The sequence below is a fragment of the Musca domestica genome, unplaced genomic scaffold (genome assembly GCF_030504385.1).
Source record: "Musca domestica strain aabys unplaced genomic scaffold, Musca_domestica.polishedcontigs.V.1.1 20, whole genome shotgun sequence".
Lineage (NCBI taxonomy): Eukaryota > Metazoa > Arthropoda > Insecta > Diptera > Muscidae > Musca > Musca domestica.
In genome coordinates, this window is record NW_026712250.1 from 11,294,994 (window position 1) to 11,318,948 (window position 23,955).

Sequence of the window (23,955 nt, forward strand, 5' to 3'; positions counted from 1 at the left end):
TTAATAATGAGTTCATTTTTAAATACCAAAAATGCATTGCCTACTTATAGGTGTTTGTAAGGAAAAATGCCAAAATTTAATATAGCATACTTCAAGGATTTTTAAGAACATTTTTCCAAAAATCATTTGTGATATCTTTGCACTCAATTATTTCTTGTTCTCTCTCTCTTCTGTCAAACTTTATTGTTTTGTCATGCTGCAGTTATTTGTCTTTTGCCGAACTTGTTGTTCTGCCTTTCTTTTTGCTTTAATATTCTGCTAAAATGCCAACATTTGAGCAATATTTTATGCAACTTTGTTTTTGGTGCTGTTTTTGTTGGAGGGACAGAGCAACCGAGCGAGCAGGAGAGAGGGGGAAAGTTTGTCTTTTTGTGCAGTTCATGTTTGATTTTCGCCATTTGACACTTTGTCTCAAAGTGAAAGTAGAATAAACAAAGTTTTACATATTTCGTGTGTGCATATATATTTGTGTGTGTGAGTTTTCAAAAGAGAATAACTTTCTTGTTGCCTATAGTCAAGGCTGTCAATGGAGGGTTTGATTTTCATCGAAGTCAATTGTTAGGAATAAAATAAATATTTAAAAAATTTCATAAAAAATGCAAATAAAAACCAAATTAATTTTTTAGGGGAAATTAAATTATAGAAAAAATCGTCGACCCAAGGGTCTCGAGGAATTTTTTTCTATAGAAAAAAATCTGCGGCCCAAGAGTCTCGATGAATTTTTTTCTATAGAAAAAAATCTGCGACCCAAGAGTCTCGATAATTTTTTTTCTATAGAAAAAAATCTGCGACCCAAGAGTCTCGATAAATTTTTTTCTATAGAAAAAAATCTGCGACCCAAGGGTCTCGATAAATTTTTTTCTATAGAAAAAAATCTGCGACCCAAGGGTCTCGAGGAATTTTTTTCTATAGAAAAGAATCGTCGACCCAAGGGTCTCGGTGAATTTTTTTCTATAGAAAAAAATCGTCGACCCAAGGGTCTCGGTGAATTTTTTTCTATAGAAAAAAATCGTCGACCCAAGGGTCTCGGTGAATTTTTTTCTATAGAAAAAAATCGTCGACCCATGGGTCTCTCGGTGAATTTTTTTCTATAGAAAAAAATCGTCGACCCATGGGTCTCTCGGTGAATTTTTTTCTATAGAAAAAAATCGTCGACCCATGGGTCTTTCGGTGATTTTTTTTCTATAGAAAAAAATAACTTCGACCCAAGGGTCTCTCGGTGAATTTTTTTCTATAGAAAAAAATAACTTCGACCCAAGGGTCTCTCGGTGAATTTTTTTCTATAGAAAAAAATAACTTCGACCCAAGGGTCTCTCGGTGAATTTTTTTCTATAGAAAAAAATAACTTCGACCCAAGGGTCTCTCGGTGAATTTTTTTCTATAGAAAAAATGTGCGACCCAAGGGTCTCGGGTCGAATTTTTTTCTATTGAAAAAAATCGTCGACCCAAGGGTCTCGATGAATTTTTTCTACAGAAAAAGGTACTGCGACTCAAGGATCGGTTTTTTTATATTTAATTTTTTTGAAAATAATTATTTGCTGCCTACTTCTAGGCTCTCTTTACAATAAATTACCTCTATCTAGGTAATACATCTGCATTGTTTGTGTTAATCGAATCGATTTAAAAATACGACCTTCAACCTCTCTGCCAACCCTATACCTCCCCCTCCCCTCGACCAATTCCTTTTAGGCCTTCTATAGGATCCATGAATGAAATGTATATAAAACAATAACAAACCTGTGTAGACAATAAACATAGATGCTGGACAAGAAACGGAAAAAGCAAGCAGCAACATGATGACAATGGAGAGCAGGAGAGAAGAGAGAATGATGAACACAATAAATAATTACAATAAGACTTGTCAAGCGACAATGACAATACATCACTGGCACCATCACCATCACCACCAAAGCCCAGTTGAGAAGATAAAGGATGTTGCAACAACAACAACACTCAAGGAAGGAAAAACTCATTTCGAACAAGCATAAAAACAAAACAGAAAATAATAATAATAACAACAAACATTGTCTTTGGTATTCTCTGTGTGTTGCGCACTCCTTTGCAAACATGGTTCCAGGGAACAATGTCGATTTTATTTTCTGAGAAAAAAAATGGTATATCTTTCGAATTAGGACAGGTGGAGAAAATGAAATGAAATGGGAATAATCCGACAACTAATGGATAATAAAGAGGGAATCAAAGAATGAATCAAAGAAAATTTCAATAAAATCTCATTCAATAAAAAACAATAGATCAGAGAGGACCATTTTTAATTAAAAAATAATTTCTAGGAGCCCAGGGATTGTCTGTGGAAAAAAATAATCCTCTTTTTATCTACTAATGTTTTTATAAAAACAACAACGGAAAAAACTGGATATTTTGCTAAAAAGGGGAGATACAAATAATCCCTTATCCATGGCGCCCAACGTAAATATTGTAGACATTTTTCTTAAATATCCCCCTCTCTAAATCTAAAATAAAAATTAATAATTACTTAAATAATAAAACCCGAGACACCTATCTCTCCCCCTCTTTTCACATCAAAATATACCCGACATTTACTAAACCCCCTAATGTATGCTAAGGTCATTTGAACAATTTATTTTTCCTCTTAATTTTTTTTGTTTGCCCAAATGACTTTGACCTTATTTCTGTGACAACCAGGCCAACCTCACCTTAATCTATCCATGCAAATGTCATTGTGAAGTGCCAAAAAATTCTTGGAATTTTTCACAGCATATTTAAGGGAGGCAAGGACAAGGTAGTAATGATAATGAGCCTTAAATTAGATAAAGTTGTCTAGTTGTCATAATTTTAATTACTCAACGTGTGGTAGGCCACCACGTAAGTTGGCAGGGAGCAAAGGGGAAGGGAGCGGAGAGAGGCATAATATAAATTAGGCACGTAGATATTAACCAACACATTAACATAATTATGGAGTGTGATCATTAGGGAGACATAGAAGAGGAGCAATGCGAAAGGGAGGAATGAAATATTAAGGAAATGTATCTGGGCTCCTTAAAGTATGCCAGCATTTTGGCAGAATATATTTTAACAATTTTTAAGATTTTCTAAAAAATTCACCCAAGATTGCAATTTTTTTCCATAAAAATACAGATTTTTTTCTATAGAACAAAGTTCTCCGAGACAATAAAGATCGAAATGTTTTCTTTAAAAAAAACTCGCCTAGACCCATGGGACGCAGATTTTTTTCTATAGAAAAAAAATTCCACAAGAATTTTGTTTCGCAGATTTTTTCCTATAGAAAAAAATTCTTCGAGACCCTTGGGTCGCAGATTTTTTTCTATAGGAAAAAATTCGATCCGAGACCCTTGGGTCGCAGATTTTTTTCTATAGAAAAAAATTCCTCGAGACCCTTGAGTCGACGATTTTTTTCTATAGAAAAAAATTCCTCGAGACCCTTGGGTCGACGATTTTTTTTCTATAGAAAAAAATTCGACCCGAGACCCTTGGGTCGACGATTTTTTTTCTATAGAAAAAAATTCGACCCGAGACCCTTGGGTCGACGATTTTTTTTCTATAGAAAAAAATTCGACCCGAGACCCTTGGGTCGACGATTTTTTTTCTATAGAAAAAAATTCGACCCGAGACCCTTGGGTCGACGATTTTTTTTCTATAGAAAAAAATTCGACCCGAGACCCTTGGGTCGACGATTTTTTTTCTATAGAAAAAAATTCGACCCGAGACCCTTGGGTCGACGATTTTTTTTCTATAGAAAAAAATTCGACCCGAGACCCTTGGGTCGACGATTTTTTTTCTATAGAAAAAAATTCGACCCGAGACCCTTGGGTCGACGATTTTTTTTCTATAAAAAAAAATTCGACCCGAGACCCTTGGGTCGACGATTTTTTTTCTATAGAAAAAAATTCGACCCGAGACCCTTGGGTCGACGATTTTTTTCTATAGAAAAAAATTCGACCCGAGACCCTTGGGTCGACGATTTTTTTCTATAGAAAAAAATTCGACCCGAGACCCTTGGGTCGACGATTTTTTTTCTATAGAAAAAAATTCGACCCGAGACCCTTGGGTCGACGATTTTTTTTCTATAGAAAAAAATTCCTCGAGACCCTTGAATCGACGATTTTTTTCTATAGAAAAAAATTCAATCCGAGACCCTTGGGTCGACGATTTTTTTTCTATAGAAAAAAATTCGATACGAGACCCTTGCTTGGGTCGCAGATTTTTTTCTATAGAAAAAAATTCGATACGAGACCCTTGCTTGGGTCGCAGATTTTTTTCTATAGAAAAAAATTCGATACGAGACCCTTGCTTGGGTCGCAGATTTTTTTCTATAGAAAAAAATTCGATACGAGACCCTTGGGTCGCAGATTTTTTTCTATAGAAAAAATTCCCTGAGAGACCCCTGGGTCGACGATTTTTTTCTATAGAAAAAAATTCGACCCGAGACCCTTGGGTCGACGATTTTTTGTCTATAGAAAAAAATTTGACCCGACACCCTTGGGTCGACGATTTTTTTCTATAGAAAAAAATTCGACCCGTGACCCTTGGGTCGCAGATTTTTTTCTATAGAAAAAAATAGACCAGTTATCGGTTATATTAAAAAAAAAATAATAATTTATCCTAAATATATGCTTTAAAATTTCCATCTGCCCAAATGTATGCTATAAAATTTTAAGGAAATACCAAATTTCATTGATTGCCTTTTTAGGCAAAATATATCATGTTTTTTTTGTTGTTTGTTGGTTTGCCCCTTAAAATAGGCTTTTAAATTGTTTTCAATTTTCATTTCACATTGGACCGCCATTTGACTGTAAATCCGTATACAATGTTGCCACAGCCTTTTTTATGCAATTTCTATAAGCCCTGGGTCACACAACGGTAACAGAAGTGGGGAAGGGTGGAAAGGAAGGGGGAGGTTAAAATATAAGCCTAAATTTGCCATTTTCTAACCACATAAACCATTCAAACTGGCAAACTAATAAAAAACACGTGACAATTGCCAGGGGGGGCCAATAAGGGGAGAGAGGTTGGTTGCTTGGTTTGGGGCATCCGGCTTATATATGTTTGACCTTTTTTCCAAGTTGCTTTTCATTGCATTTTCTTTAAGTCTTTTGTCATTTCTCTTTTCTCTTGGCCCAAGATGATGGCAATGCTGAGACAACGACATTAGTGTCGTTTGGCCCAGCCCGGATTACAATGTGAACGAGTGGTGGGATAATGACAGTGAAGACATTTTTTCCATAATTTGACCTCCCCTTGAATATCTCTGAGTACTGAGTACATACATAATTGATGAGATTATTGGTTGGTGTGTGTGTGTGTTTTCCAACTATTTTCTAAATATTTTTTTATGGGATTATTTTTAAGTTTTATATTCTCTTCTTGTGGGTTTTAGAAAATTACAATGACAAACAAAAAAAATTATTTGCAAAAAAATAATAGTGACCAACAACAGCAATGATAGATATCTATCATTGCCTTGTGCCTTCATGCAACCATTCAGGCCTTATATCGAACCAATTCATCCGTCCATCTCAACCCAACCCATTCATATCTATCTCTACCTTCCTTCCTACCATCAATTTATCAATCTTCTATGAGTGGTGCTCTGCCGTGGTGATGCATTTTCATGCTGGGCGAGGCCGACCGACCAACCGACCAGATGAGACCAGAAATATTTTCAATAGTTGTTTTTTCCTATTTTGTTTTTTTTTTTTTCAATTTTTTTGCTGCCTTGTAAATGAAAATGAAAATAATTCAAATAAATGAATGTTAAATGCAAACATGTGTCCGAGGTAATTGAATCTAATCTGAGTGCACAAATAGGTTTTATTTTTCACAAGTACTGCCGTCGACGCTGATTGTAATTCGCATCAGTTGCTTTTTTTTTCTCAGTTGGGAAATAGAGATTTTCATTGCTCTTGATTTACAACAACAATGACAACAAAAAAAAAAAAAACTTAAATGGATTTTAAACAAACTTGTTCAATTTAATTTAGAGGCTCTAAAAATAAATTGGAAATACTATAATTAATATTTTGCAGCATATTTTCAGGGATGGGAGGGTTGGCCGTTAGACACAAGAATAAACAAAAAATTTATTAGACATAAGGATTATAAATATTTAATATGTGAAATAAATTAATATTTTCTATAACCTAAAAGTATGCAACATTTCTTAATTAAAATAAAAAATGTTGCATACTTTTAGGATATAAAAAAATATTATTCTACAGCTAAGGCTATGAAATAGAATTTTGTCTATGGAAAACAAGTAGAAAAGCTGTAAGTTCGTCCGGGCCCAACTTTCAATACCCTCCACCATTTGGAATGAATTTGACAATTTTCAAAAAAAAAAAATTCCGTTAAAAATTCTCTTAGAATCTTAAAAATGCCGAATGTAGCCGTTATATTAGGGTCTACCTGCACAGACAATTTTTTGTCATAGGCTGTAGCATCCATTACGAACTTCAAATACCAAATTTGAAAATATTCCGGTGAATAATGTCGCTAAAATCGTAAAAATATCGAATATTGGGAGGTACCCTTTTATGGGGGCTATACGAAGACATGGACCAGCACAGACAATTTTCTGTCTTAGGCTGTAGTATTCATTACGAACTTCAAACACCAAATTTGAAACAATTCCGGTGAAGACTGTCGATAAAATCATCAAAATACCGAATATCGGGAGGTACCGTTATATGGAGGCTATACGACGACGTGGACTTGCAGAGACAATTTTCTGTCTTAGGTAGTAATATCCATTACGAACTTCATATAACAAATTTGAAACAATTCCGGTGAAAACTGTCGCTAAAATCACCGAAATACCGAATATCGGGAGGTGCCGTTATATGGAGGATATACGAAGACGTGGACCAGCACAGACAATTTTTTGTCTTAGGCTGTAGTATTCATTACGAACTTTAAATACCAAATTTGAAACATTTCCGGTGAATAATGTCGCTAAAATCATCAAACTACCGAATATCGGGAGGTACTCTTATATGGGGGCTATACGAAGACGTGACCCCGCACAGACAATTTTCTGTCTCAGGCTGTAGCATCCATTACAAACTTCAAATGCCAAATTTGAAACAATTCCAGTGAAAAATGTCGCTAAAATCATACAAATACCGAAAAAAGGGAGGTACCCTTATATGGGGGCTATACGAAGACCTGGACCTGCACAGACAATTTTCTGTCATAGGCTGTAGCATCCATTACGAACTTCAAATACCAAATTTGAAGTAACTCCGGTGAATAATGTCGCTAAAATCATAAAAATACCGAATATCGGGAGGTACCGTTATATGGGGGCTATACGAAGACCTGGACCTGCAAAGACAATTTTTTGTCTTAGGCTGTAGTATTGATTACGAACTTCAAACACCAAATTTGAAACAATTCCGGTGAAAACTGTCGATAAAATCACCAAAATACCGAATATCCGGAGGTACCGCTATATGGGGGCTATACCAAAACGTGGACCTACATCACACATTTTCAATACGAAAAGTCCTGCAGACTTAATACACATTTGAGTAAAATTTTATCAATTTACTTCATTTCGTTCGGAAGCTAGAGTGATTTCCACAGACTGTCGGACATCGCTAAATCGACATTGAATTTTATGCTGATCAAGAATATATGTATATAATTTGTGGGGTCTAAAATGTATATTTCGAGGTGTTACAAACGGAATGACAAACTTAATATACCCTCCATACTATGGTCGAGGGATCTGCGATTTTTTTTGGGGATGGGATCTGCGATTTTTTTTCTGTGGAAAAAATTAAGACCCATTGGGGGGGTCTGTGAATTTTTTTCTATGGGAAAAAATTGAGACCCAGGGGGGGGGGGGTCTGTGAATTTTTTGCTATGGAAAAAAATTGGACCCTGGGGTCCGGTGAATTTTTTTCTATGGAAAAAAATTGGACCCTGGGGTCCGGTGAATTTTTTTCTATGGAAAAAAATTGGACCCTGGGGTCCGGTGAATTTTTTTCTATGGAAAAAAATTGGACCCTGGGGTCCGGTGAATTTTTTTCTATGGAAAAAAATTGGACCCTGGGGTCCGGTGAATTTTTTTCTATGGAAAAAAATTGGACCCTGGGGTCCGGTGAATTTTTTTCTATGGAAAAAAATTGGACCCTGGGGTCCGGTGAATTTTTTTCTATGGAAAAAAAGACCCAGGGTGGGGTCTTTGAATTTTTTTCTATGGAAAAAATTGATACCCTGGAAAATTCAATTTTTTCCCTTTCAAAGTGAAACAAATACAAATTTGCCAATATCTCTTTGACATCCATTTATTTGCATTTCTATTGTTTTTCACAAGCCCCCAGAACAAATAGTTTTTTTTTTTTTCCACAATACCAAGTGTTGACAATTTTTGTTTTTGCCAGCATGAGTACAACAACCACAACAAATTGGAACAAGAAGCGTTCAAGTGATATGCTCGAACCATGTTTCTTTTTCGATTTGTGTTTCTATTTGATTGCCATAAAATATGTCTGTCCACAACATCCAAATACACAAACACACACACACAAACCATGTTGTCTGTGAAATATTGCCCACACACAAATCACCAAGAAATAGAAGAAGACAAACGCCAAAAGCTTCAAAACATTTTCATGGATATTCAAAGGCATTGCTCTTCGGCGGTGTGTAAGGCTTTTCCTCAAAAATCATTTTTTTTTTCTTTTCAAAATTTTTATTTCGACGCCATGACGTCAGAACCTTGAAATGAGGCCAACCGCACAACGAAGACGACGACCACGACGCAATGTGAAATGATTAATAATAATTTTAGTAGATCAGACGAAAGAAAAAAATCAAATGGCAAAGAATTTTTTATTGTCTTCGTTTACAAAATAAATTTTCAAAATAAAATTTTTAATTAGAATTGGATTTTTCCTAATGAATATTGAATGGATTCTGAATGAGTCGAAAAAAATGGAAATTCATTATTTTCCATTCGATTTTCTTTTAATAGACTTTCCAGGAAATCTGATAATGATGATTTGTGTTATTGGCTAAATATATTTGGCATTGGGGGTTGCTGGCGGCGCATCGAACACGGAACAAGAAAACGGAAATAACCAATGAAAAATTCCAAAACAATTATGATGAATAATGAATGTGGAAAGTTAGCAAACAAATTGGCTGGCCAGCGCAGACAAATGCTGACCCACAGACAAATCCATGTAAAACGACAATGACATGGCCATCGGCTGTAACCTTTCCGAACAAATTGGCTTAACTTGTCATTTGTTGGGTTTGACAAGTATTTAAAGAAATTTTCCATAATTTGTTTGTAATATTTTCAATTTAAATGAATTAAAGCCTAAAAGTAGGCAACACATTTTCTTTTCAAATTTTTGCTTAGGAAAAAAAAATTCACGGGTCTTGATTTTTTTCCATAGAAAAAAATTCACAGACCCCCCTTGGGTCTTAATTTTTTTCCACAGAAAAAAATTCATGGGACCCTGGGTCTTAATTTTTTTCCATAGAAAAAAATTCACAGACCCTGGGTCTTAATTTTTTTCCAGAGAAAAAAATTCACAGACCCTGGGTCTTAATTTTTTTCCATAAAAAAAAATTCACGGGACCCTGGGTCTTAATTTTTTTCCATACAAAAAAATTCACGGGACCCTGGGTCTTAATTTTTTTCCATAGAAAAAAATTCACGGGACCCTGGGTCTTAATTTTTTTCCATAGAAAAAAATTCACGGGACCCTGGGTCTTAATTTTTTTCCATAGAAAAAAATTCACGGGACCCTGGGTCTTAATTTTTTTCCATAGAAAAAAATTCACGGGACCCTAGGTCTTAATTTTTTTCCATAGAAAAAAATTCACGGGACCCTGGGTCTTAATTTTTTTCCATAGAAAAAAATTCACGGGACCCTGGGTCTTAATTTTTTTCCATAGAAAAAAATTCACGGGACCCTGGGTCTTAATTTTTTTCCATAGAAAAAAATTCACGGGACCCTGGGTCTTATTTTTTTTCCATAGAAAAAAATTCACGGGACCCTGGGTCTTAAATGATAATGACCTGGGAAATCTGATAATGATGATTTGTGTTATTGGCTAAATATATTTGGCATTGGGGGTTGCTGGCGGCGCATCGAACACGGAACAAGAAAACGGAAATAACCAATGAAAAATTCCAAAACAATTATGATGAATAATGAATGTGGAAAGTTAGCAAACAAATTGGCTGGCAAGCGCAGACAAATGCTGACCCACAGACAAATCCATGTAAAACGACAATGACATGGCCATCGGCTGTAACCTTTCCGAACAAATTGGCTTAACTTGTCATTTGTTGGGTTTGACAAGTATTTAAAGAAATTTTCCATAATTTGTTTGTAATATTTTCAATTTAAATGAATTAAAGCCTAAAAGTAGGCAACACATTTTCTTTTCAAATTTTTGCTTAGGAAAAAAAAATTCACGGGTCTTGATTTTTTTCCATAGAAAAAAATTCACAGACCCCCCTTGGGTCTTAATTTTTTTCCACAGAAAAAAATTCACAGACCCCCCTTGGGTCTTAATTTTTTTCCACAGAAAAAAATTCATGGGACCCTGGGTCTTAATTTTTTTCCATAGAAAAAAATTCACAGACCCTGGGTCTTAATTTTTTTCCATAGAAAAAAATTCACAGACCCTGGGTCTTAATTTTTTTCCATAGAAAAAAATTCACAGACCCTGGGTCTTAATTTTTTTCCATAGAAAAAAATTCACAGACCCTGGGTCTTAATTTTTTTCCATAGAAAAAAATTCACAGACCCTGGGTCTTAATTTTTTTCCATAAAAAAAAATTCACGGGACCCCGGGTCTTAATTTTTTTCCATAGAAAAAAATTCACGGGACCCTGGGTCTTAATTTTTTTCCATAGAAAAAAATTCACGGGACCCTGGGTCTTAATTTTTTTCCATAGAAAAAAATTCACGGGACCCTGGGTCTTAATTTTTTTCCATAGAAAAAAATTCACGGGACCCTGGGTCTTAATTTTTTTCCATAGAAAAAAATTCACGGGACCCTGGGTCTTAATTTTTTTCCATAGAAAAAAATTCACGGGACCCTGGGTCTTAATTTTTTTCCATAGAAAAAAAATTCACAGACCCTGGGTCTTAATTTTTTTCCATAGAAAAGAATTCACAGACCCTAAGTCTTTATTTTTTTTCCATAGAAAAAAATTCACGGACCCCTGGGTCCAAGTTTTTTCCATAGAAAAAAATTCACGGACCCCTGGGTCCAAGTTTTTTCCATAGAAAAAAATTCACGGGAGCCTTGGGTCCAAGTTTTTTCCATAGAAAAAAATTCACGGGACCCTTGGGTCCAATTTTTTTCCATAGAAAAAAATTCACCGGACCCTTGGGTCCAATTTTTTTCCATAGAAAAAAATTCACAGGACACTTGGGTCCAATTTTTTTCCATAGAAAAAAATTCACGGGACCCTTGGGTCCAATTTTTTTCCATAGAAAAAAATTCACTGGACCCTTGGGTCCAATTTTTTTCCATATAAAAAAATTCACGGGACCCTTAGGTCAATTTTTTTCCATAGAAAAAAATTCACATACCCTGGTTCTTAATTTTTTTCCATAGAAAAAAATTCACAGACCCTGGTTCTTAATTTTTTTCCATAGAAAAAAATTCACAGACCCTGGTTCTTAATTTTTTTCCATAGAAAAAAATTCACAGACCCTGGTTCTTAATTTTTTTCCATAGAAAAAAATTCACAGACCCTGGTTCTTAATTGTTTTCCATAGAAAAAAAAATCGACGGAACCATGGGTACATGGTCAATTTTTTTCCGTAAAAAAATTTTGGCAGATCATAGGGTCAATTTTTTCTGTAGAAAAAAATTTGCCAGACCCAATTTTTTTATTTTAAAAATTTTGTAGAATATCATTTTCCCTTTTTCTGGTCCATAATACCCCCTTTTTGAAACCATTTTCTAATTTATTTTTTCCATTTTTTTCCTCTATTTCTAGTGCGCAGTTGTCGTACCGGTAAATCTGTACAAATGTCAGAATCCGAAGTTCGAGGCTTATGTCTAAAATCCCGTGAAATATTCCTACAACAGCCGATATTGCTAGAGCTCGAGGCTCCACTGATCATTTGTGGCGACATACATGGCCAGTACACAGATTTGTTGCGTCTCTTCGAATACGGAGGATTCCCGCCGGCAGCCAATTACTTGTTCTTGGGCGACTATGTGGACAGAGGCAAACAATCCTTGGAGACCATTTGCCTGCTGTTGGCCTATAAAATTAAATATCCAGAGAATTTCTTTTTATTGCGTGGCAATCACGAATGTGCCAGTATTAATCGTATTTATGGTGAGTCCGCAAACCTATTTTCAATTCTGGAAGTTGATAATGATCTCCATTTTTTTCCTCCTTCCAGGTTTTTATGACGAATGCAAACGACGCTACAATGTCAAGTTGTGGAAAACCTTTACAGACTGTTTCAATTGTTTACCCGTCGCCGCCATCATTGATGAGAAGATTTTCTGCTGTCACGGCGGCCTGAGTCCCGATCTCCAGGGCATGGAACAAATTCGACGCTTGATGCGTCCCACAGATGTACCCGATACTGGTCTATTGTGTGATCTGTTATGGAGCGATCCGGACAAGGATGTCCAGGGCTGGGGTGAAAATGATCGTGGTGTTAGTTTTACATTCGGTGCTGATGTGGTATCGAAATTTTTATCAAAACATGAAATGGATCTGATTTGTCGTGCCCATCAGGTGAGTGAGACAGCTGCGATAGACTCCTGTAATTTTTAATTAATTTTCATATTTTCCTTTCAGGTCGTTGAGGATGGTTATGAATTCTTTGCCCGCCGTCAATTGGTGACACTATTTTCAGCTCCCAATTATTGTGGTGAATTTGATAATGCCGGTGGCATGATGACTGTGGATGATACATTAATGTGCTCATTCCAGGTGAGAGGAGCAGGAAAATGTCATATTTTTCCATAGAAAAAAATTCACAGACCTCTCTAGGTCTTAATTTTTTCCATAGAAAAAAAATCACAGACCTGCCGGGGTCTTAATTTTTTTCTATAGAAAAAAATTCACAGACCCCCCGGGGTCTTAATTTTTTTCTATAGAAAAAAATTCACAGACCCCCCGGGGTCTTAATTTTTTTCTATAGAAAAAAATTCACAGACCCCCCGGGGTCTTAATTTTTTTCCATGGAAAAAAATTCACAGACCCCCCGGGGTCTCAATTTTTTTCCATGGAAAAAAATTCACAGACCCTCCGGGGTCTCAATTTTTTTCCATAGAAAAAAGATCACAGACCCCCAGAAGTTTTAATTTTTTTCCATAGAAAAAAATTCACAGACCCCCTTTGGGTCTTAATTTTTTTCCATAGAAAAAAATTCACAGACCCCCCTGGGTCTTAATTTTTTTCCATAGAAAAAAAATCACAGACCCCCTGGGTCTTAATTTTTTTCCATTGAAAAAAATTCACAGACCCCAGGGTTTTAATTTTTTGCCATAGAAAAAAATTCACAGAAACTAGGTCTTAATTTTTTTCCATAGAAAAAAATTCACAGACCCTAGGTCTTAATTTTTTCCCATAGAAAAAAAAAAAATTCACAGACCCTAGGTCTTAATTTTTTCCCATAGAAAAAAAATTCACAGCCCCCTGGGTCTTAATTTTTTTCCATAGAAAAAAATTCATGGAACCCCGGGTCTTAATTTTTTTCCATAGAAAAAAATTCATGGAACCCCGGGTCTTAATAGAAAAAAATTCACAGACCCCCTGGGTCTCTATTTTTTTCCATAGAAAAAAATTCACAGACCCCCCTGGGTCTCTATTTTTTTCCATAGAAAAAAATTCACAGACCCCCCTGGGTCTCTATTTTTTTCCATAGAAAAAAATTCACAGACCCCCCTGGGTCTCTATTTTTTTCCATAGAAAAAAATTCACAGACCCCCCTGGGTCTCTATTTTTTTCCATAGAAAAAAATTCACAGACCCCCCTGGGTCTCTATTTTTTTCCATAGAAAAAAATTCACAAACCCCCCGGGGTCTTAATTTTTTTCCATAGAAAAAAATTCACAAACCCCCCGGGGTCTTAATTTTTTTCCATAGAAAAAAATTCACAGACCCCCCTGGGTCTTAATTTTTTTCCATAGAAAAAAATTCACAGACCCCAGGGTCTTAATTTTTTTCCATAGAAAAAAATTCACAGACCCCAGGGTCTTAATTTTTTTCCATAGAAAAAAATTCACAGACCCCTGGGTCTCTATTTTTTTCCATAGAAAAAAAATCACAGACGCCCCTGGGTCTCTATTTTTTTCCATAGAAAAAAATTCACAGACCCCCCTGGGTCTCTATTTTTTTCCATAGAAAAAAATTCACAGACCCCAGGGTCTCTATTTTTTCCATAGAAAAAAATTCATGGAACCCTGGGTCTTAATTTTTTCCATAGAAAAAATTCACAGACCCCTGGGTCTTAATTTTTTCCATAGAAAAAATTCACAGACCCCTGGGTCTTAATTTTTTCCATAGAAAAAATTCACAGACCCCTGGGTCTTAATTTTTTCCATAGAAAAAATTCACAGACCCCTGGGTCTTAATTTTTTCCATAGAAAAAATTCACAGACCCCTGGGTCTTAATTTTTTCCATAGAAAAAATTCACAGACACCTGGGTCTTAATTTTTTCCATAGAAAAAAATTCACAGACCCCTGGTTCTCTATTTTTTTCCATAGAAAAAAATTCATGGAACCCTGGGTCTTAATTTTTTTCCATAGAAAAAAAAATCATGGAACCCTGGACCTTAAATATTTTTCTTTTTTTCGATCCCAAGTATTTTTTTTTTTTTCATTTTTTCCTAATTTCCCCTTTTTGTTTGTGTCTTCCAGATATTGAAGCCCTCCGAAAAGAAGGCCAAATACATGTACAGCGGCATGAATACATCACGGCCAACAACACCGCAACGTAACGCGCCTCTAATAGCAACGAATAAGAAGAAATAATACATCCATCCGCTTCCATTTCCTTAAAAGTTATTAAATTATTATATACATATAAAATTTGATAATAATAATTATTATAATTATAATACGACAAAAACAAGAAGAACTACAAAAACAACAACAACAACCACAACAGCAAAAGCAAATAAATTAACAAAAAATCCAACTACAAAACAATTATCATCATCAGCGTCAGCATCAGCAACACCTCGAAATGAGACAAAACTTGCTACTACTATTACTTCATGTTGTTATTTTAAGATGACTTCGAGCAAAATAACACCAGCAACAACAACAACCACACAACAGCAGCATCCTCAGAAACCGTAAAATGTTAACAATAAATGTCCATTTAAATATTTTTTTTTTTTTAATTTTGGAAAAAAAAATTAATTTCCATTTAAATAAATTTCCATGCCATTGAAAATAGGGCTGTGGAGTTATTGGCTAGAAGCAATGTTTTTGGAACCTTTGAGAGTCGTAAGGACTCAAATTGTAGGTCTAAAAAAATTCTTCAATTAAATCATTAAAACAAAAATTGTGGTCAACCTTGATTTGAAACTCAAAAGCCTTTCAAGATTTTCTCTTCTAGAGCTAGAGAGAGAGAAAAACAAAAACGGATATAAATTCTAGGATTTAAACATTTTACAGTTCCCTTAAGAGCCCCAACTGCATTATGGCTCCCTTAAGAGCCCCTCTTTAAGGTCTTCTGTTGATTTTTGAACTCCACAGCCCTGTTGAAATTTTCTTTAAAATTTAGACACATTTTTGTTAACATTTCCCTCACACTCACATCCAGCCACATTTATATTCTCCTTGACTAACTATTATCTCCTTTTGTAATCTTGATTATCTGTTTGTATTTTCTAAATTTAACATTTATAAAAAAAAATTAATTTGAGAATTAAAGAAAAAATATAAAATATATATTTTATTGTAAATGTTTCCTTTGTGGAAACCTTAAAAAAATTGTTTTTGAAAATTTTGTAATTTTTGTTTTTTTTTTTTTGAAAATTTTGTAATTTTTTTTTTGTTTTAAGAAATTTTTTAGTTTTGTAATTCCATATTCTTGCCAGAATTGTTAGCAGAATATTTCTGAACTAAATTTTTTTAATTGTAAAATATTCAAAACTTTGAGGAAAAATTGATTCACAATGTAAAAACCTTGATTGGGCGCCATTTGAATATAAAGCAATTGTAAATGTCCTATATTTTAGGGCTCATGAGCGGGTTGGTAATTTGATAAATGAAAAATGTATTAGTCCATACATTGCCAAAAATAAATGTAATTAGGATTCCAATAGGAAGCCATGGAAACGAGTCCAACATTGGGCGCCGAAATGTATAACTGAATAATGATTTATTTTCCATATTCTTTTAAATGAAAGCTCTAACAATTCTATAATCAAAAATGAATTAATTACCAAAATTTAGAAAATGTAATTAGCATTAATAACAAATTCCGTCAGGCCTAAATTAGGTGCCGCTTTTTTGTTGTACAATATTGAAAATTTAAGTTGATACACAATGTGGAATCCTTGATTGGGCGCCATTTGAATAAAGAAATTGTAAATGTCCTGTATTTTAGGTCTTATGAGCGGTTGGGAATTTGATTAATGAAAATGTATTAGCCCATACATTGCCCGAAATAAATGTAATTAGGATTCCCATAGGAAACCACAGAAATCAGTCCTACCTTGGGCGCCAATTGTATAACTGAATAATGATTTATTTTCCAAATTCTTGTAAATTAAAGCTCTAAGAATTCTATGATTAAAAATAAAGTAATTACCAAAGCTTGAAAATTCCTTTGAAAATGGTAACAAAAATCGTGAGAGGCCTAGATTGGGCACCAAAATGTTAAATGAAATAATGATTTAGTCACACATTGGGCGCCGAATTGCTGAAAGAATTAATGACTTAGTTTTCATATTCTTCAATATAAAAGCTGTAAAAATTCTATGACCAAAAATTAAGTCATTGCCATAATTTATAAAATGTAATGAAAAAAAAAAATAATAACAAAATCCTGTCAGACCTAGATTGGGCGCCAAATGTCTTAAAGAAATAAGGACTTACTTTTCATATTTGTCAATAGTTAAACTATTAAAATTCTCTGAACAAAAATGAAATAATTATCAAATCCTGAAGAAAAAAAATGAAGGTAGTCTTAAAAATCCCGTCAGCCCCAGATTGGACGCCAAATTGCTTCAGAAATAAGGACTTACTTTCTATATTTGTCAATTGTTAAGATATTAAAAATTATGTGAACAAAAATAAAATAATTATCAAACTCTAAAAAAAAAACAATGAAGATAGTCGCAAAAATCCCGTCAGCCCCACATTGGACGCCAAATTATTTGAAGAATCAATAATCTAACTTCCATGCTTTTCAACTTTTAAAATTCTATGACAAAAATTAAAAAATACGATGCTTGAAATACCCAATGAAAGTAATGACAAAAATCCCGTGAGTGCCAGGTTGGGCGCCAAATGACATAAAGAAGTAATGACTTAGTTTTCATATTAGTCCATTGTTGAGCAATTAAAATTCTGTGAACAAAAATAAAATAATGATCGAATTTTGAGAAATTTAATGCAAACCAAAAATCCCTTCAGGTACCAGATTGGGCGCCAACTTATTTAAAAATGCAATGACTTAATTTTCATTGTTGTCAACATTAAAGCCCCAAAAATTTTAAGTACAAAAATGAAAGAACTCACGAAGTTCTGAGAAATCCAATGAAAATAGTAACAAAAAATACCGGCAGTTCAATTTGGGCGCCATTGTTTAAAGAAATAAGAATTTAGTTTCCATATTTGTCAATTGTTAAGCAATCTGTGAACAAAACTAAAATAATTTTCAAATTTTTAGCAATTCAATGGAAATAGTAACAAAATTCCTGTCAGTCCCAAATTGGGCGCCAACTTATTTAAATATGCAATGACTTAATTTTCATATTTGTCAACAATAAAGCCCCAACAATTCTAAGAACAAAAATGAAATAACTTACGAAGTTCTGAGAAATCCATTGAAAATAGTAATAAAAAATACCGCCATTCTACATTGGGCGCCAAATTGCTTAGAGAAGTAATGAATTAGTTTTCATATTTATCAACATTAAAACTCTCTATGACCAAAAATGCAATTATTACAAAAATTTTGAGAAATTCAATGCGAGGAGCAACTAAAAACCCGTCAGCCCCAGATTGGGCGCCAATTTGACTTAATATGAAAGGAACATTAAGTGAAATAAATTTATATTGAAAGGCATTGACTATGCTGGATTCTAAACCAGAATCACGAGGTTAAATAATATCTGAATTCTTTTTATATTCAAACCGCTGGAATTAAATACCGAAATAATTAACAAATTTTGAGAAATTCAATGCAGATATTAAAAAAAAAATCCGCCAGGCCTATATTGGGCGCCAATTTGCCTAATATGAAATAAACATTAAGGGAAGAATATCTAATTAGAAAGACGTTCACAATGATAGATTGTAAACCTGAATGACGAGACAAAATAATGCCTCAATTAATTTTGAAATTAAAGCCGCTGGAATTAGATCCCGAGATTGGGCGCCAATTAAGGTTTTGTCCTTAGACCCCAACAAATTTACATTCGAAGAATGATCTTTGTTGAAAAGCAGAAAACGATAATAATTTAAAAGTCACGTTTCATTTAGATCCCGATATTGGGCGTCACTATAAGTTAAGGGTTTGGTACCCAGTCATTTTTTCATTTTTTCTAGGTCCTTCTGTTCAATACTAGTCCATGGGAAAAAAAAGAAAGTTGAGATTTGGGGTCCACTTTGGGCGGCAACTTACATTATTTCAAAAATTAAAAAAAAATATTTTTTTAAATATTAAATACTTGTACATACACGAAATTTAATTGTAGCCGAATATTTGAAAATTTCCCTGCCCCAGGTTAGGCGCCACTTACCTCAATAAACCTACGAAGTTTCAAGAATTTTATTATTTTATTTTGGGGTATTGAGAGTTCCACATCAGTTTGGGTGCCAACTAATAAAGTCATCGGGATCTGAACATTGTATGAGAAAAGAATACAAAAACACTAGAATATGCCAGTGTTTTTAACACTCGAACATCCCAGTCAGTTTTATACGTGGAATCTTCAAAACATAAACTTTAATATTGTACTTCTGATTGGGCGCCACTTGTGCCTTTTTTCAATAATTGTCAAAAATAAAAAAAAAAAAAAAAAAAAAAAAAAAATAAAAAAAAAATCGAGAAACCCTGGAATTTCCTTTTAAAATTTGAGACATAAAAAAAAATTCTATTAGACAATATATTGGATTTTAATATCTTATTGCCCTTATTGGACGCCACTTTCCACCAAAAATCCTTAGAATTTTTTTCGTGGGATTTTTTTTAGATTTTTTTTCTGGAGTTCAGAACGAGTTTTGGAGTCAAAAGAACAGGAACATGACCAAAACACAGGATTTAAAGTAATCTGTGACACTTAATATGTTTTTTTTTTTTTTCAAATTAAGGTATGCCTCCTATTGGACGCCACTTTCCACCAAAAATCCTAAGGATTTTTTTCGAAGGATTTTTGTTTAGTTCGGTATGAGTTTTGGCGTCAAAACAACAGGAACATGACCAACACACTAGATTTGAAATAATTTATGCTACTGAATATTGGCTTTTAAGTTAACGTATGCCCCTTATTGGGCGCCACTTTCCACCAAAAATCCTAAGAATATTTTTTTCGAGGGATTTCTTTTTAGTTCGGAATGAGTTTTAGAGTCAAAACAACTGGACCATGACCAAAACATAGCATTTAAAATAATTTATGTCACTGAATATTGGCTTTTAAGTTAACGTATGCCCCTTATTGGGCGCCACTTTCCACCAAAAATCCTTAGAATTTTTTTCGATGGATTTTTTTAGTTCGGTATGAGTTTTGGCGTCGAAGCAACAGGAACAAGGCCAAAACAAAAAATTTAAAATTACTTATGTCACTGAATATTGGCTTTTAAGTTAACGGGTGCCACTTATTGGACGCCACTTTCCACCAAAAATACTAAGAATTTTTTTCGTACGAATTTTTTCATTTTGGTATGAGTTTTGTCGGCAAAACAACAGGAAAATGACAAAAACACTGGATTTGAAATAATTTATGTCACTGAATATTGGCTTTTAATTTAACGTATGCCCGTTATTGGGCGCCACTTTCCACAAAAAAATCCTGGATTTTAAATAATTAATGTCACTGAATATTGGATTTTATGTCAACGTATGCCCCTTATTGGGCGCCACTTTTCACCAAAAATCCTAAGAATTTTTTTTCGAGGGTTTTTTTTAGTTCGGTTTGAGTTTTGGCATCAAAACAACAGGAAAAAGACCAAAACACTAGATTTGTAATAATTTATGTCCCTGCTTGGGCGCCACTTGACCAGAAAATTCTGCTAACATTAAAACGTTTTCAATGAAATCTTTATACCATTTCATTTTTTTTTTTTTTTTCAAAAATCAAAAACCCAAAAACAGACAACAGGGACATGGTCAAAACACTGGATTTAAAATATTTTTTTTTATCCCTGCTTGGGCGCTACTTGACATGAAAATTCTGCTAACTTAAAAAAGTTTTTAATGAAATCTTTATACGATTTACATTTTTCTTTTTCAAAAATCAAGAACCCAAAAACAAACTACAGGAACATGACCTAAACACTGGATTTGAAATAACTTATGACCCTACTTGGGCGCCAATTTACAAAAAAATTCTGCTAACATTAAAAAGTTTACAATTAAATCTTTATCTGATTCCAATTTTTCTTTTTCAAAAATCAAGAACCCAAGAATTTCTAATTTTTTTTTAATTTCAAATTTTTTGTTTTTTTTTTTTTGTAATTTTAATCAAATATTTTTTGTCTCCCTTTCATTTGGGAATCCCGGTATAAGCAACTAAATAAGTTAAAAAATCAGCAAGGCAATTCAAAACAATTAATGATAATAATACCGAATAACATAACCTGTAAGAGTTTTAATCATAAAATATGGAAAAAAAAAAAACAAATAATAAAGGAGAATCGACAGTATAGGAGGAGGAAGAGGATGACTAATAAAAGAAAGCAAGCAAGTTGAAAATAATGAATCCCCCAAACTTTTTAAATAATTTATAAGAAATTATTTAGAATTACTTTATAAGGAACGAAGAAATTTGAATTTTCTCTAGTTCTCTAAACTATTAAAAAAATTTAAAAAAATTAATTAAAAAATAATAATTATTATTTATTTTTTATTTTCTTAAAATAAACCTGTATTTGTCTTTATTTGTGTCTTTCTAATAATCTTCAACACCACTACCATTTTTCATTTTTGTTTTCAATTTAGTATTATTTATTTTTTTTTTAAATACTATTTTTAGTTTTTCTTTTTATTTCTGTATTTTAAAAACAATATATGAATATATATTTATTTAAAAAAAATCTAAGTATGGAAGCAAAATAAGTAACTTTGTTTAATCCTATATATGAAATAATATAATTTTCTGTTTCATTCTTCTATCATTATTATTTTTTGTTAATTTATTGTGAATTTTTTTTCTTGTCAATTTTAAAACAACCACCAACACCACAATCAACATTAAACATATATGCTTGAGCATTTAATTCAATAAATGTGTTTCACTTTAATTATTTCTATAATTTTGTTTTATTTTTATCTGTTGTTTTAGGGTTTTATTAAAAAAAAAAACTTTTTTTTTTTGATTTTTCATTTGGGCGCCACTTGAAGTTAAAATCTTCGAGAAGAGCCAATCCAAAGGTGGATGTTATTTTTAGAGAAAAAATTGTAACATTTTTCTTACCCTTACAATGTTGGGTTTCCTGAGACCCCCATGTGGGCTCGAGGTTCCTAAAAAAATTAATTATATAGCCTCTTTGGTCGAGGTTGGTTCTTCGAGACAATTCCTAGAAATTCAGATAGTTTTGCAATTATTGGGCGGTTCATTGAATTGGAATTGGAAAAAGACAACAAACATCTCCTAGAACGACCTGAGGAAGACGTAGCGAAAAGTAGTCTGTAGGAGGACTGAGGCAGCAATCGGGTCTTGACAATTTTTCTCCATATCCAGTATTTGAGATCCGCTGTATATTTTTTAATGGATTGGAATTTGGAAAAGAAAACAAACTCCAATATTTGACAGCGTTTCCGTATTTATTTAAAAACATTTTCTGGAACGACCTGAGATAGGTATCGCGAAAACTCTGTAGAAGGACTGAGGCAACTGCGGTGACTAATGTCCCTAAAATCGTAGAAAATACCGAATATTGGGAGGTGCCCTTATATGGGGGCTATACGATATCGTGGAACGATATAGATAATTCTCTACCAGGAGATAAATTACTTACAAGGAACTGCTTGTGTGGATTTTCAGGCAATTCCATTGAAAAATGTCACTAAAATCGTAAGACACCGAATATGGGGTGGTGCCGTTATATGGGGGCTATATGACATCTGGGACCTATATAGTCTATTCTCTTTCTCTTTCTTCTACTCATGAAGAACACCTTGTGAAGAGATTCAGACAATTTCATTGAAAAATTTGGCTACGATCATCAAAATACCGAATATCGGAGTGGTACCTTTATATGGCGGGCTATACGATATCGAGGACCGATATAGCCCATCTTCGAACTTGACCTGCCTGCAGACAAAAGACTGATCTGACAAAATTTTAACTTCCTATTTTTAATCCTTTGACTACAATATATGGACATGCATGAGGATTTAATAGGTTATACACAAAATTCCGGTTCCCATTGGGGGCCAACTGAAAATTGCATTACAAAAATGTCCATTGAGAGTTTCGGATCAGTTTATTGGACATCATTTGCCAAGAAATACAAAATACAGCAATTACATGATTGAAAGAATTATACAGCAAAGGTCTATTGGTCCACATTGGGCGCCAACTATTCTTTTGTTAAAAAAAAGAAAATGGCATACCCCGAATTGGACAACACCAGATTGAAGATAAAATCTGTTAAAAGATCCATCAAAAACACATTTAAAAATTGCCTCTTGTTTTGGGGTTACTCCGATTGGGCGCCGATTTAAAATCTGAATGCAATTTTAAATAATCGAATTTTTTTATCTGTTTTATTTTTTTAATTAAATTGTTATTCTTTGTGTTTTTTATAAACTTCTTAAAATATTTTTATTTTATTATTTTATTTTTCATTATTTTTTTTATAAAAAAATAACAACATTTTTAAATGGTCTTCGATTGGGCGCCATTTTCTCAGGTGTGAGTAAAAGCATGAAGATTTTCAAAACTCGAGAATACATCAGATTGAAGTTTAAATCTATTAAAAGATTCATCAAAAAGTACATTTGAAAATGACCTCTTGTTTTAATTCTGTGGCTATTTTGATTGGGCGCCATTTTCTCAGGTGGCAGTAAAAGTATGCAATTTTTCAAAAATCAATAATATTTTTTAATACATTGTTAATATTTTTAATACATTGATAATATTTTTAATATATTAATAATTATTTTATAAATATTGAAAAATACATTTTAAAATAATATTTTATATTTTATACATTTTTTATTTGTTTTTTTTTTCTAATTTTTTTATTTTGTGAAAAAAAAAGGTTCAAAATTAAAAGTTTTTTTAAAGTTAACATTTTTATTTATTTTTTTTTTAAAAATTTTTTATTATTATCAATACTATTAAAAAATAAATCTTAAAAAAAAAAACATTTTAAAATAACGTTTTATAATTTATTTATTTTAAATTTTATTTATTTTTATTAGTTTTTTATATATTATTATGTGTTTTGTTTTTATTTAAAAATTATATTTTTATTTACATTTTTTTCAATTATACTTTTAAATTATTTATTTTTATCATTATTATTTAGAAAGAAAAGTAATTTTTAAAAAATAAAATTTAAAACAATATTTTATAATTTATTTATTTTGAATT

General features: G+C 33.0%; 1 protein-coding gene across 5 annotated transcripts in view; it reads left to right on the forward strand.

Annotated features, from left to right (window-relative positions):
* LOC101896435 (serine/threonine-protein phosphatase beta isoform) overlaps nt 1-21,667 on the forward strand; it is a 128,606-nt gene extending 106,939 nt beyond the window's left edge. For all 5 annotated transcript variants that reach the window (XM_059122437.1, XM_059122438.1, XM_059122439.1 and 2 more), the window contains 4 exons: nt 11,984-12,331; nt 12,399-12,742; nt 12,806-12,940; nt 14,873-21,667. In XM_059122437.1, coding sequence (XP_058978420.1) covers nt 11,984-12,331; nt 12,399-12,742; nt 12,806-12,940; nt 14,873-14,986 — 941 coding nt within the window. In that variant the 3' untranslated portion in view covers nt 14,987-21,667. The remainder of the gene's footprint in view (nt 1-11,983; nt 12,332-12,398; nt 12,743-12,805; nt 12,941-14,872) is intronic.
* Nucleotides 21,668-23,955: the final 2,288 nt, after the last annotated feature.